Genomic DNA, 14802 nt, shown 5'->3' with positions numbered 1-14802 from the left:
CTGATAAGTAGGATTTAAACCAGTCCAGTGTTGTCCCTTTAATGCCAGTAGAATGTTCTAGTCACTGTAATAAAAGTTTGTGGTTGATTGTATCGAATGCTGCACTAAGGTTCAATAAAATAAGTCTAGAGACCAGTCCATTATCTGACGCTATGAGAAGGTCATTAGTAACTTTCACCAGAGCTGTTTCTGTGCTATGATGCACTCTGAAGCCTGACTGAAACTCTTCAAACAAGCTATTCTTGTCAGGGCCCTCACCTCTTTTCCAGCTTCAGCCCCCACCTGACCTCCCTTATTCTCTCCCTCTGCCTCCTTTCTGTTAATTTCCCCTGTTTTTCTCCCTTTCAGTTCTCTCTCTCTGCTCTCCCACTGAAGCCTTGCAGAGCTGCTCTCCACAGAAGTCTCTAATTACAAATCAGTCTCATCCTCAGAACTCCGGGCAGCTGTGGCACAGCACACCTGCAACTCATCATCCCCATAAAAGCTGGACTCACGCTCCACACCCTGCCAGATAATAAACTCTGCTCCAGCAGTCAGTTCTATCCAGCCTTGCACATTTCTGCTGTTGTGAAAAGATTATGGCGCTAACCTGTTCTCTACTCCCACAGTTCCGCTGACCCGGCTACCCGGTTCTGTCATCCTGTTCCCCGGTACCAACCTTCAGATTTCCCCAACCAGACCCTTCCTCAATCAGTGATGAATAATATCCTGTCCTGGCATTACAAAGAGCTTTGTCATAAATCACTAGACTATTTTTCCAAGCTACAAAAACTTGCTCTAAACTAGTGGAATGCCACTTCCTTTCCAATTTTCGTGAGGCCTGCTTTAAAGTCCGTAGCTGGGAAAGTCTCCAGACTTAAACCCCATGGAGCTGGTTTGGGATGAACCGGACAGAAGGGTGAAAGCAAAGCAACCTACAAGTGCTACACATTTATGGGAACTTCTGCAACTTCATCAGTACAAGTCAAAATGACACAAGCGAGACTCAGAACGGCAGGAGAGAAAACGTTCCGAAAGAGACGTGAAACAACACAAATGAGACACAACAGGAAAGAAAAACACAAAACAAAAAATGAGACACCAAGTAAGGATAAAAGCAAGACACAAGGACAAAAACGAGACAAAAAATTACAAATATGTTACACGAATCAGTTTTACATCCACTCCATGTATACAATCTCAAAAATAAACCTGTTTTTCTTTTTCTTTTTTCAAGAACCGACTAGTTTCATGTCCCAAATGAGGCAGAGATTGTCCACAATAGCTCCAACTTTTTCAAATTTTCCCTGAAACCTTTAGAAAATGACCAAAAATTTCCCAAAATGACTGAAGAGTTTATCCAATATCCGTCAAATCATGTCCAAAATGACTTAAACCTTTCCAAATTTAAAAAAGCCATAAATGTCTAAAATGAACCCTAATTTGTCAAAATTACTCAAAAATTGTCTAAAATGCCTCAAAACTTTGCCGCAACCCTCTTATGGATTCATTACATGTATTGAAGTTACTGTAGATGAAGAATCATCTGGTTCTGAGGAGGTCTGGTTCTAGAACTGAACCTCAGCGGCTACCACAGCATTCTGCAGCAACATGCAGTACCCTCTGGTAAGTTTCTAGCTGGTCAGGGGTTCATCCTACAGCAGATAACGACCTAAAACATAAGTCCAAGCTATGCCAGAACAACCGTAGGAAAAAAGAACAAGAAAACATGGAGTGGCAGCACAATCTCCAGACTTAAACCCACATGGAGCTGGTTTGGGATGAAATGAACAGAAGAGTGAAAGCAAAGCAACCTATAAGTGCCACACATTTATGGGAACTTCTGCAGCAGAGTTGGGAAGAACCTTCTGAAGAATATTTGGTTTCCATTGTGGAAAGAATGAGTGGTTCAGCTGTTATATCTGCCAAAGGTGGTCAAAAGTTCAGAATACATTTTAGTTTCTAAATAGATTTTTTTTTAACTTCATATGTTTACTTGTTCCACGCTTTCATTTCAGAGAACAATGAGACGTTAATATGCAGAATTTACAATAAAAAAATGGAAAAATTGGGGAAGAATATCATCATCAGTTGTGAAACACAGAAAACATTTTGAAACATTATGCTGCAGTTTGACCTCTGATAAGAACAAGGTGAGGTGACCCTAACCTTCCTTTGCGCCCTGTTCTTAATATATGAGCGATTAATTATTAATCTATTATCTGTCTGATCGAAGGCGGCGATCAAACATGCCAGGGTTCATGTCAAACCTTCCTGACATCCCGACGGGGATTTTTTCAGCACCAAACCTCCCTTTAAAAGGACGACCGGCTCTGCAGAGCTTCACAACCTCATCAGCCATGAGAGCGGTTGTGCTTGCCCTGACTGTGGCCTTCGTGGGTGAGTCGCATCCTGTTTCCTTTAATCTAGTTTTGGATCTGGATGTTTTCACGTTATGCCTTTTAGGTTGTAATTTTTTTACTGTACAATTAAGAAAAAGAATAGTTGGACCGACTTAAGTGAACTGCTTCAACACTGAATTAAGTTCTTACAAATTAATAATGTTAGCACACAATGTAGCATTAGAACACAGGAGTGATGGTTGCTGGAAATGTTCCTCTGTACCCCTGTGGAGATATTCCATTAAAAATCAGCTGTTTCCAGCTACAATAGTCATTTACCATATTAACAATGTCTACACTGGATTTATTATTCATTTAATGTTATCTTCATTGAAAAAAAAATTTTTTCTTTCAAAAATAAGACATTTCCAAGTGACTCCAAACTTTTGAACAGTAGTGTACATGAATTAAAGTTGCTCTATATTAAATAAAATTGCTCTATATTAAGTAAAGTTCCTCTATATTAGTTAAAGTTGCTCTACATTAAAGTTGCTCTGTATTAGTTAAAGTTGCTCTATATTCATTAAAGGTGCTCTACATTAAAGTTGCTCAACATTAGTGAAAGTCGCTCTATATTACTTAAAGTTGTTCTACATTAAAGTTGCTCTATATTAGTTAAAGGTGCTCAATAATAGTTCAAGTTGTTCTACATTAAAGTTCCTCTATATTAGTTAAAGTTGTTCTATATTGAGTAAAGTTGCTCTATATTACTTAAAGCTGCTCTATATTTAGTACAGTTGCTCTGTATTAGTTAAAGTTGCTCTAAATGAGTTAGTTTCTTTATAAATAAGGACATTTCTAAGGTAGTATAAATGCTCTCAAGCATCATTTTTCTGTATTTTAATTTTTGCATCATGTAACCCTTAAAATTTATGTTTCAATATTTTTAGCGTTTCTGCTGCGATATCTAAATACTGGTACAAGAGTCTGACCATTTATTAATTTCTTTTTGATTTAATTTCAGCCAGTGAACCTCACCACCTTGGTAAGTTCGATACTCTGCTACTGCAGCTAATGTGAAATGTAATCATCTTCTGTTTGTACAACGTCGTCATCACTGAGTGAACCTGTGCTTACAGCTCTGGAATTTGCTGCTGGCAAAACTTACGTCTACAAGTATGAGACGCTTATCCTGGGCGGCCTGCCGGAGGAAGGTCTGGCACGAGCCGGACTCAACTTCACCAGCAAAGTCCTCATCAGTGCTCAAGGCCAAAACAACTACATGCTGAAGGTAAAGAGCAAAAATCACGTGTCAGCTACTATAATCATAACCTATGAAATGCCAACTGCTCAAGATTAGCATGTATATTAGTTAAAGTTGCTCTATAATAGTTAATGTTGCTCTATATTAGATAAAGTTGCTCTATAATAGTTAAAGTTGCTCTATATTAGTTTAAGTTGCTCTAAATGAGTTAAAGTTGCTCTATATTAGTTAAAGTTGTCCTATATTAGTTAAAGTTGATTTTTATTTGTTTAAGTTGCTCTAAATGAGTTTAATTTGTTCTAAATGAATTAAAATTGCTTGATATTAGTTAAAGTTGCTCTATGTTAGCCTAAAGTTGCTCTATAGTCGTTAAAGTTGCTCTATATTAGTTAAAGTTGCTCTATATTAACATAGAGTTGCTCTATATTAGTTAAAATTGATATTACTAGTTAAAGTTGCTCTATATTAGTGAAAGTTGCTCTATATTATTTCATTATTAACAATGTCTGCACTTTATTTATGATTCATTTAATGTTATTTTCATTGAAAAAAATGCTTTTCTTTCTAAAATAAGGACATTTCTAAGTGACCCCAAACTTTTGAACAGTAGTGTACATGAATTAAAGTTGCTCTATATGAGTTAAAGTTGCTCTATATGAGTTAAAGTTGCTCTAAATGAGTTAAAGTGTCTCTATATTAGTTAAAGATTTAATCCTGTTTTCCTCTTGCAGCTTGAGAATTATGAGTTCTACGAGTACAACGGCATTTGGCCTCAGGAGAAGTTCATCAAGGCGAGCACACTGACTTCAGAGCTGGCAGGTCAGTTCGACAAGGCCGTCAAGTTTGAATATGCCGGTGGCATGGTCGACAAGATGTACGCCCCTCAGGGAGTCTCGCCGATGGTGCTGAACATCTACAGAGGTATCCTGGGCGTCCTTCAGCTCAACATCAAGAAGACGCACAACGTCTATGAACTGCAGGAGGTTTGTCAAGGATCTATTAGTGCTGATTGTAAATCCAGGAGCGAAAGCTCGGTGCTAAACGTGTGGTCTGTTCATTAGGCCGGAACCCAGGGAATATGCAAGACCCTCTATGCCATTTCTGAAGACGAAAAGGCCGAGCGCATCCTTCTGACCAAGACCAGGGACATGAACCACTGTCAGGAGAAGATCATCAGGGACATGGGGTTGGCATACACGGAGAAATGCGTGAAGTGTCAGGACGTAAGTTTGAAACTCATTTTACTGCGCCTGTGGAAGTGTAAAGCTGCATGAACGAGCAACTGTGTGCTTTTGTCATCGCAGGACATCAAAAACCTGAGAGGAACCACCACATACAGCTACATCCTGAAGGAAGTTGAGGGTGGCGTCGAGGTCCAGGATGTGAGAGCAATCGAGCTGATCCAGTTCTCACCTTTCAGTGAGAAGAAAGGAGCTGCTCAGATGGAGACCAGGTATCTCAATGCATACTGAGGATGTAAAAAGGTCAGTTTGGGTATTTAATGGAGCTGAAAATTCACCTTTTGTTTTTCCACATCGCTTTTAAGGCAATCCTTGATCTTTCAAGAGTACCGCCAATCCGGTATGACACCCATCAGTGCTCAGTACGTTCACCATGGATCTCTCAAGTATGAGATCCCCACAGAGCTCATCCACACGCCCATTCAGATGATTAAGACTGGCAGTAAAAACCCCCTGGTAATGTTTCAGGCTGTTTTAAAAGATCTATGAAGTCAAATGTTTGCATCTTTACCATATTTACCTTTCAATCTATAATCCAGGTCCTTCAGATTGATGAGATTCTGAAACACCTGGTGACCCACAACGAGGAAACTGTGCATGAGGACGCCCCCATGAAGTTTGTGGAATTATTTCAGCTCCTCCGCAAAATGAAGCATGAAGACCTGGCCAACCTCTGGAAGAAATACATCAACATGCCTGCCTATAGGTGACTTTTCGTGCAGGGAAATTTGCATAACATGTCAAAATACACACATTTTTGACTTATTTTCTTTGTGCCTTTTTAGACGATGGCTCTTGGATTCCATCACTGTCACTGCAACTCCTGCTTCTCTGCAGTTCTTCAAGGACCAACTCCTGGCTAAGCAGCCCCTGGCTAACCAGCACCAGGTTGAGCAGCCGACGATTTTTGAAGTAGCTCAGGCTCTGATTGGCTCTATCCACATGGTGGCAGCAAACGATGAGTCCTTGGAGCTGTTCCGGGTGGGTTAAACCCCAGGGCAAGCGACATTTTTTTGTTGTAAGAATAGACGTGTGAAACATTTCTTAAATTTGCACTGTTCTAGATGGTGATAAACAACGAACAATTCAAGGAGAAGCCACTTCAGCGTGAAATCCTCCTCCTTGGTTATGGTACCATGATCTACAGGCACTGTGCCGAGATGGCTGCTTGTTCTGCTGAACTCCCAAAAGTGAGAAAACCTGGTTTTTTCATGCTTCCACAAAGTTTTGTGCACATTTCTGAATAAGAAAAAAGGCATCTGAATGTCTCGTTTCCTCCAACAGCCCATCTATGACCATTTCACAAAGACCGAATTGGAAAAGGAAGAGAACGTGATCCTGTACCTGAAGGCTCTCGGAAATGCCGGGCATCCTGCTAGCCTCAAGAAAATCTCAAAGTACCTGCCCATTCATGGCACCGCAGCTACAAATCAGCCGACGAAAGTCCATGCTGAAGCCATCATGGCGATGAGGAACATTGCAAAGAAGGAGCCCAGAATGGTAAAATCCGAGCATCAAAGAATATTTCAAACTGTTCTCGTTTTAACTCCATACTGAGTTTGCTTTCCCCTGCGAATTAGGTCCAAGAATATGCTCTTCAGCTCTTCATGGACAAGGCTCTTCCCCCAGAACTCCGCATGCTCTCTTGCATTGTGATGTTTGAGACGAGGCCTCCGATGGCTCTGGTGATCACTCTCGCCAACATTGTGAAGAGGGAGAAGAATCTGCAGGTTGCAAGCTTCACTTACTCTCACATGAAGTCTCTGACCCGGAGCACCAGCCCCATCCATGCCTCACTGTAAGAGCCTTTCCACCATCACGTCCAAATGCGTCAACCGATCCATGTTTGCTGAGCTCTCGGACGCTTTCATTGCAGTGCTGCCGCTTGCAACGTCGCCCTCAGGATCTTGGGCCCACAGCTGGACAGACTGAGCTTGCGCTACAGCAGAGCCATCCACATGGAGACCTACAACAGTAAAACACTGCATCACGTCTGGTTTAAGTCACCTCAAGTTTCTGTTTGGCCTCAGCTAACTGCATCTCATCCAACTGTTTCTTAGGTCCCTACATGCTTGGTGCTGCTGCCAGCGCTTTCTACATCAATGACGCCGCCACCATTCTTCCCAAATCCATCATGGCTAAGACCAGAGCCTACATCGCAGGAGCTGCTGCTGACATTCTGGAGGTAAATAGGAAAGATAATCTGCCCTGACATCCAACCACTATTTGAAAAACTCCTTTAACAGTGATCTCTTCCTCCTAGTTTGGAGTGAGAACCGAGGGACTGCAGGAGGCCTTGCTGAAAAACCCTTCGCTTCTCGACAACGCCGACAGGATCAACAAAATGAAGCGTGTCATCAGTGCTGTAAGCACAGCAGAGAACACCGTCAAGCAGGAAACAGTGCGGTGTCACATGAGGAAGCCTGACGATAAGTTTGGTTTGTGTGTTTATTCCTTCCACAGTTGTCCCAGTGGAGGTCTCAGCCCAACAGCAAGCCCCTGGCCTCCTTCTACGTCAAGATCTTTGGACAAGAAGTTGCGTACGCCAACATCGACAAAACCTTGATCGATCATGCCATCGGGGTACGAGTCAAACAACCACCTGTCAACTTCAAGACCAGCTTCGTTGAGATTTTGCATGACACAATATTTAAGGTACAACATTGTTCTTCTACAGCTCGCACGTGAAGTTCGAACTAAAGAACAAGAAGTTCGGAAGCTTGGTAGAGAGGCTGTCCAGACCCTGCAAGAAGGTGCTTCCTACCACTTTGCCAAACCTCTGCTGATCACTGAGGTGCGTCGCATCCTGCCAACCATCGCTGGTATTCCAATGGAGCTTGGTCTGTACACTGCTGCCGTGACCGCTGCAAAGATTAAAGGTGAGCAGAAACCAGAAAACAAACACATTTCAGATGGTCACAGCTCCCATTTATCCCAGTTATCTTGTCTAATGTACAACTGTGAACAATTATTTTATTCATTTTTCCTGTCTTGGTAAAATACACACATTAACCAGTAAAATTACACAAAAATAAAAAGATTAATTTGAATGATAACCATGAAACAATTTTTGTACAAATTTTAATTGGTTCTTTCATGATGTGTGACCATATAATTACAAAGTTTTTACTGTATTTAAATGAGCAAACAAATATCACTGTTTTACAGAAGTTTGCCATTATTTTAAAAAAAAGTAGATTTAATTCTTAAAAATTCTGAACAATTTTTAAAAGGTTATTTTACACTTTGTTTGGTTAAATTAATTTAATAAACTTTTAAATTCACTGTGAAAGAAATACTGGCTAAAACTGTACAAAACGTCAGAATAAAATATAATAAAAATGTCAAGATTTTACGCATATTTGCTGTTATTTTCACAACTTTTTTATTCATTTATTCCACTGGGTTTAACATATTTTTCTGCCAGATTTTCACATTTTTATTACTAGATTTTTTTATATTGTAGTCTTAACTTCCAAAGTTTAATAATATATTATGAAGTTGAATATTTTCAGCAGTACCAAATAATTTTTTGCAAACCTCAAAAAAGAAAAAAAGAAATTAAAGCTGCAAGCATCCTGGCTGATCAGCGAATTCAAGCATGTCCACCAGGTGGCACTGCAACTGAGAGTGTATTTCAGCTTATGGCCTGTTTGATGGCGAACTATTAAAACTGTCCACCACGTGGTGCTATGACTGTGACTGTATTTTGGTCTATAGAATTCATCAGGGCCGGGGTCTGATCACACGTGAAGTTTGAAGGAGATTGGAGCATTTATAGGCTAGTTAGACAGTGCTTCCTGTTTCATGGCAAAACGTCAAAATTCCGCCAGCCACCATTTCCACACCCTCAGAATGTTGAGCAGCATTTTGATAACTTTTGATCACCCTTGCCTGGTGTAACTCCTAGCGAAATTTGAGCTCTGTCTGGGTTTACCCGATTGAGTTTACAGCTTTTGAATATGTCCTAAAATGTCCCAAAATTGTCCAAAATATGACACATAATTCAAAATGGCTGACTTCCTGTTGGGTTTTGGGCATGGGTGTCAATTACTTTTTTGTGCATCTTGATGAGTTACATATGTCTACCAAATTTCATTGCTGTAGGTGACATGTCCTGGCAATAGTAAATGTTTGAAACTTTCCAGGGGGTGTTATTGAGCCATTTTGGCACACATGGGCTATTCCCCTAAAATATCAAATTTTTCAACAGTCCTGATGTGTGTGCCAATTTTCACATGTTTTTGAGTATTTTTAAACCTTCAAAAGTCAGATTGAAAAAGTGGACAAAGAATGAAAAATAATAAGAAAATACCAGTGGGTTTTAATATGGTTCTACACACCATAAAACAAGCATTTGTACATTCTTTGCAAACTTCAACGAGAAAATCCTGGGAAAAAAAGTGTGCTTGCTTTTAATACGGTTCATAATATCTGTCATCAAACAGTGGAAGTGATACACTAACCGCTGGATGGCTTTGTCCTCTTAGTTGCTGCCAGTATAACACCAGCTCTGCTAGACAACTTTGCTCTTGCTGACCTTTGGCAAAAAGACATTCGGCTGAACACTGAGATCAGACCGAGGTAGGCACAAAGTCTGTCACTGAAATACAAAAAGCACAAAATATTTCGTTAAATAAAATGTAAATAACAAATGTCCTTTTCTTCTAGTGCTGTTGCGAACTCTTTTGCTGTGATGGGGGTGAACACTGCTTACGTCCAGGCCGCCCTGGTTACAAGAGCTAAACTCAACTTCACCTCGCCGGTCAAAATCGCCGCAAGTTTAAACATGCAGGAGGAGCGCTTTAAGATCGAAGCTCTGCCCGTTGCAGTGCCTGAAACCTTTGCAGCTGCGGAGTAAGACCAGCATTTTAACACACCAAGTACGTTTGAAAATATGAAACGTCATGTCTTTGGCGCTGAGATTATCCTCGTTTCTCTCCAACAGAGTTGAGAGTTTTGCTACAACAAGAATGTCTGACGAAACTGCTCCTAAACTCAATCCTATCATCCCTGTTAAACGCTCACAATCCCGCTCAGCGGAGATTCGCACATCTAAGATTGCTTCTTCTGCTGCTTTCAGTGTGGTGAGCTTTACACACAGATAGAGAGGAACTGTATCGAGAACTATAATCTACACTACCGTTCAAAAGTTTGGGGTCACTTAGAAATGTTCTTATTTTTGAAAGAAAAGCATTTTTTTCAATGAAGATAACATTAAATGAATGATACATCCAGTCTAGACATTGTTAATGTGGTAAATGACTATTCTAGCTGGAAACGGCTGATTTTTAATGGAATATCTCCATAGGGGTACAGAGGAACATTTCCATGAACCATCACTCCTGTGTTCTAATGCTACTTTATGTTAGCTAATGGTATTGAAAGGCTCATTGATGATTAGAAAACCCTTGTGCAATTATGTTAACGCATGAATAAAAGTGGGAGTTTTCATGGAAAACAGGACATTGCCTGGGTGACTCTAAACTTTTGAACGACCTAGGTCTAGAACTGTAATATAATTCATGTAAATTTCTTCTCAAAGTCAAAATCCTCGGAGATCCTTTCCCAGGAAGAGCAAGCTGCCAGGCAGAACCAATCCAGAGTGCTCAAGAAGAAGTACTGCTCTAAGTTGGTTGGTGTTGGACTGAAGGCCTGCTTAAAGGTTGCCACCCAAAACGTTGGTTACCTCCAGGACGCTGCTCTGTACAAAGTGGCTGGAAGACACGCTGTTGCTCTTTCTTTCAAACCAAGTAAGCACTGAGGAAGCAAAACTTTCGTGCATTTTGTAGAAGCTCTGTGCACAAATCAGTTTTAACGGAATTAATTTGTTTTGTTTTCAGTTGAAGGTGAAACCGTTGAGAAACTGGAGATGGAAGTTGGAGTCGGACAGAAGGCTGCAGAGAAGCTCATCAAACAGATCACCCTGAGCCAAGAAGCAATCCGTGAGGGAAGACCAATCCTGATGAAGCTCAAGAGAATCCTGGTTCCTAATGTTGGCAATAGCTCGTCTTCCTCCTCCTCCTCCTCTTCCACCTCCCCCTCCTCCTCCAGCTCCAGCAGGTCCAGCAGCTCCAAGTCCTCCTCTTCCAGCTCCTCATCTCGCCCCAGCAGCAAGGTCAATGATGCAGCTGTTCAACTCGTCAAACCCCGCCGCAGCAGCAGCAGAAGCAGCAGCAGAAGCAGCAGCAGAAGCAGCAGCAGCAGCGGCGGCAGCAGCCGCAGCCACAGCCGCAGCCGCCGTCGCAGCAGCAGCAGCAGCAGCAGCAGCAGCAGCAGCAGCAGCAGCAGCAGCAGCAGTAGTAGCAGCAGCAGCAGCAGCAGCAGCAGCAGCAGTAGCAGAAGCAGCAGCTCTGTTAGGTCCAGCATCAGGTCTTCCAGCTCTGCATCAAGCCTTGCATCACTCTTCAGTGGAAGTTCAAGCTCGTCTAGCTCCAGCTCTCGCCATTCAAGGGTAAGCATCTCAAAAATCATTCTGTAACTCTGCAGAAAGGACTACCAACATGACATGTACAGTCAGTGTGCAAGTTGAATGAAACATTTCTTCTCAACAGCATGTGACTCAGTCAAAGAGGTTCAGGAAGAATCACAAGAAACAGGTATGTTGCTGTTGAGCTTCAAACTATGAGAACATATTGTACAGTTTGGACTTCCACATGGCAGCTCTTGACTTGCATCTGTTGTTGTCGTAGGGTCTCAACTCCAAGGCCACCTCGTCAGCACGTTACAGGAGCACTAGCAACGCCTCAAGCTATGAGAATGTCTACAAACAGGTAAAACTAATCCTCAAGTCTTCTTCTGGGTTTCATAGGTGAACTCACATGAATTAACCACAACTGTCCCTGCAGAACAAATTCCTGGGCAGTGAAGCTGCTATCTTGGCCGTTGTCTTCCGCGCTGTTAAGGCCAATAACAAGATGCAGGGATACCAAGTCGCCACCTACCTGGACAAACCTACCGCCAGACTTCAGGTTATTCTGGCTCCCTTGGCTGTTGATTACAACTGGAAGGTCTGTGCTGATGGAGTTCTGTCTAGCGAGCACAAAGCCATGGTAAGACACCTGTACGTACAGCACCACAGGAAAGACTGGCCTTAAAACCAGCTGCCTTAGTGTCATTTCTACTATTTCTTAACAGGCTAGATTCCGTTGGGGACCAGAGTGCAGCAAATACGACACTACGGTGACTGCTGAAACTGGTCTCATTGGTAAAAAGCCTGCAGCTCGCCTTAGAGTGCACTGGAAGAGAATCTCTTCTACTCTGAAGCACTACGCTAAGATGTATGAGATTTCATACTTTTAAACTTCACACTTTAGCCTACTCACACGCAATACAGGCCATGCAAAATGTCTGACATTTGGAAAAACCTTTCACAGGGCATTCAAGGGCATTCCTTCTCGCATGCTGTCCGACTTGTTTAGAGGAAAGGACAGAAACAACACCAAGCAGATCTCATTGACCGTGTTTAAAGCGTCTGACAGGTCCCTTGAGTTCATCTGGAAAACACTAAGGGTGCGAAGAGTCGTGTTGCTCTCCCAAAATATGAAGTCATATTTATATTTATTCAATGTCTCCTTATAACTGAGGACTCTTATGTCTACAGCGTAATGTCTACAGGCTGCATCTTCCTGTCAATCTGCCATTTGACATCAGACGTCTCTTCAACGATTCAGTCGACGACATTATTTCCAATGCTGGTGCAGGTAACGGCTGACGGAATTTGAAAAGAAACAAACTGGCACAGATGTTTTCCAATGAGTCAAGGGTTAAAGTGATGTTTTTCCTCCCAGCTGAATGCCTCGCCACCCAAGAAGCCATGAAGACATTCAACAACAGGACATACTCCAACAAGACGCCCCAATCATGCTATCAGATTCTGGCAGCGGATTGCACAGACGACCTGAAATTCATTGTTCTGCTGAAGAAGGATGATCCTGAGCACAACCACATCAACATTAAGATTGCTGACATGTGAGTGTTCATTTACAAGAAAGAAGAATCTCTGGTTTTCATCCAAACTCTGACTAAACTACACAGCATTCACGTTTGTGCCTTTGCAGCGATGTTGACCTCTACTCAAGGAACAGCGAGATGGTTGTCGAGATCAACTCGAGGGAAATACCCATTAGAAGCCAGTCCTACCAGCATCCCACAGGTTTCTGTTCACTGTCTTTATCCTCGCAAAAGCATTGAGTTCAGCAACATTTTACTTCATCCTTTGTTCCTGGAGGAAGATTTGAAATAGGGATCAACTGATTTGGTTTTTCAGGGCAGATGCTGATTATTGGTACTCAAGAAAAGCCGATAAATGGAACGGATATACAATAAAATGTAATGTTTTAACAGCATACGATAGCAGAGGACCCAGCATTCATGACAACTGCTTCATTAATAAGGGTGACTATAACTGGATATGTAAAATAGAAACAGAAGTGATTAAAATATCTACTCTGTTTATATGGGATCGACTAGGATTAATCACTTTGTTCCTTTATTTCCTCAATCTTTCACTATTCTATCAATTTATTGCTCACTAAGATCTTAAACGATTAATTATTGTTTTCCAGACTGTTTCAAGATAATATTCCTTCTAACTTAGCCACTAGCCGTTAGCATAGCCTTAGTCACTGTGAAAGAAGCTAACTTCCCGATTGTCTTTCTTGTTGAGTTTTTGCTGCTTGAGAGACATTTCTGAGACCGTCAGACCTGAAGTAGAATATTTAATTGATCAATAATCGGTCAAAAATGCACAAAAAAATGCCAGAACAACCGGCCAGGGCGATAATCGGTCTATCCCTAATTTGAGAGTTTTATGAAACTGCTTTTAAGTACTGACTTTTTTTTGTTTTGTTTTACAGAAGCTATAAAGGTCAGACAGATAGGTGAAGGCATCTCTGTGGTGGCACCTAAATATGGTCTCACTGAGGTCTACTTTGAGAAGAGCTCATGGAAGGTAAAAAAGACACCATGGAGCACTTTTCATATGTGCTTGAAAGTAAGAAATTTGACAGACATATTGGATGTTTCTTAACATCTCCTCTGATGCTGGGATGTAGATTAAGGTTGCCGACTGGATGAAGGGACAGACCTGTGGACTCTGTGGAAAGGCTGACGGGGAGATCAGGCAGGAGTATCGCACTCCCTCCGGACGTCTGGCCAAAAATGAAGAAAGCCACGCCCTGTCCTGGGTTGTACCAGGCAAGAGCTGCAGGGACGCCAACGGTGAGACACAAAGACGGTGGTAGATAGACGAGAACAGTTTGGTGCAGTGAGGAGGTTCTAACCTCATTCGCTCTCTCGCAGAGTGCCGTTTGAAGCACGAATCTGTGCGGCTGGAGAAGCAGGTGGACATCCGTGGTCAGAACACCAGATGCTACTCCGTTGAGCCGGTTCTTCGCTGTCTGCCCGGCTGCTTCCCCGTGAAGACCAGCAAAGTCAACGTTGGGTTCCACTGCCTGCCCGCTGGTGAGTCTTCAAACAAAAAGACAGCTGGTTCCAATAGCACAAGAAAATCACGGTTACTAATCCCGCTGCTTCTTTTTCCACTTGTGCAGATGCTAACCTGAACGGCGTGAACATGTACGAGAGAAGCGAGGACCTGAGGGAGAGCGCTGATGCTCACATCGCCTGTAGATGCACTGCTCAGTGTGTCTAAATATGCTGCCTTTTGTCAGTCATTTACATCCTCTGTATCTAACTTCAAATAAACTGCATCCCAAAAGAAACTCATCGACTTGATTATTTTTTTGAGTTGACTGTCAGATGTGGAAGCTTGCAAGCATTTGAAAAGGCCTTCAAGGTTTATGGTGAATCAGACAGATTATGAGTTTACGGGGGTCACCCAGACAATTCCATGTTTTCCATGAAAACTCCCACTTTTATTCATGTGCTAACATAACTGCACGAGGGGTTTCTAATCAAAAATTAGCCTTTCAACACCATTAGCTAACACAATGTAGCATTAGAACACAGGAGT

The 14802-nt window shown here is 42.0% G+C and overlaps 1 protein-coding gene across 1 annotated transcript; it reads left to right on the top strand.

Annotated features, from left to right (window-relative positions):
- The first annotated feature begins 2293 nt into the window (after positions 1-2293).
- On the top strand, positions 2294-14551 carry LOC111585837 (vitellogenin-1-like). The gene is made up of 34 exons (XM_023295451.2): positions 2294-2379; positions 3346-3366; positions 3461-3612; positions 4317-4568; positions 4647-4808; positions 4890-5038; positions 5132-5282; positions 5366-5532; positions 5612-5807; positions 5891-6016; positions 6111-6326; positions 6407-6624; positions 6703-6800; positions 6887-7011; positions 7090-7191; positions 7290-7409; positions 7504-7705; positions 9317-9410; positions 9498-9683; positions 9775-9913; positions 10372-10579; positions 10670-11280; positions 11381-11425; positions 11519-11599; positions 11675-11878; positions 11964-12106; positions 12203-12338; positions 12430-12529; positions 12617-12797; positions 12887-12981; positions 13685-13779; positions 13883-14048; positions 14130-14291; positions 14381-14551. Exons 1-34 carry the CDS (start codon positions 2340-2342, stop codon positions 14479-14481), a joined length of 5244 nt encoding a protein of 1747 aa, XP_023151219.2. The 5' UTR covers positions 2294-2339; the 3' UTR covers positions 14482-14551.
- Positions 14552-14802: the final 251 nt, after the last annotated feature.

This window comes from Amphiprion ocellaris, chromosome 2 (genome assembly GCF_022539595.1).
Source record: "Amphiprion ocellaris isolate individual 3 ecotype Okinawa chromosome 2, ASM2253959v1, whole genome shotgun sequence".
Lineage (NCBI taxonomy): Eukaryota > Metazoa > Chordata > Actinopteri > Pomacentridae > Amphiprion > Amphiprion ocellaris.
Note: the sequence above shows the minus strand (reverse complement) of the source record. Positions and strands in the feature narration are given on the sequence as shown.

Excerpts from the sequence above, each read along its gene's own strand:
- LOC111585837 (XM_023295451.2), top strand. The coding sequence starts at position 2,340 with ATGAGAGCGGTTGTGCTTGCCCTGACTGTGGCCTTCGTGG. Across the intron at positions 12,339-12,429 it reads TCATCTGGAAAACACTAAGG|CGTAATGTCTACAGGCTGCA; the intron begins GTGCGAAGAGTC and ends TTATGTCTACAG. Across the intron at positions 13,780-13,882 it reads TTGAGAAGAGCTCATGGAAG|ATTAAGGTTGCCGACTGGAT; the intron begins GTAAAAAAGACA and ends GCTGGGATGTAG.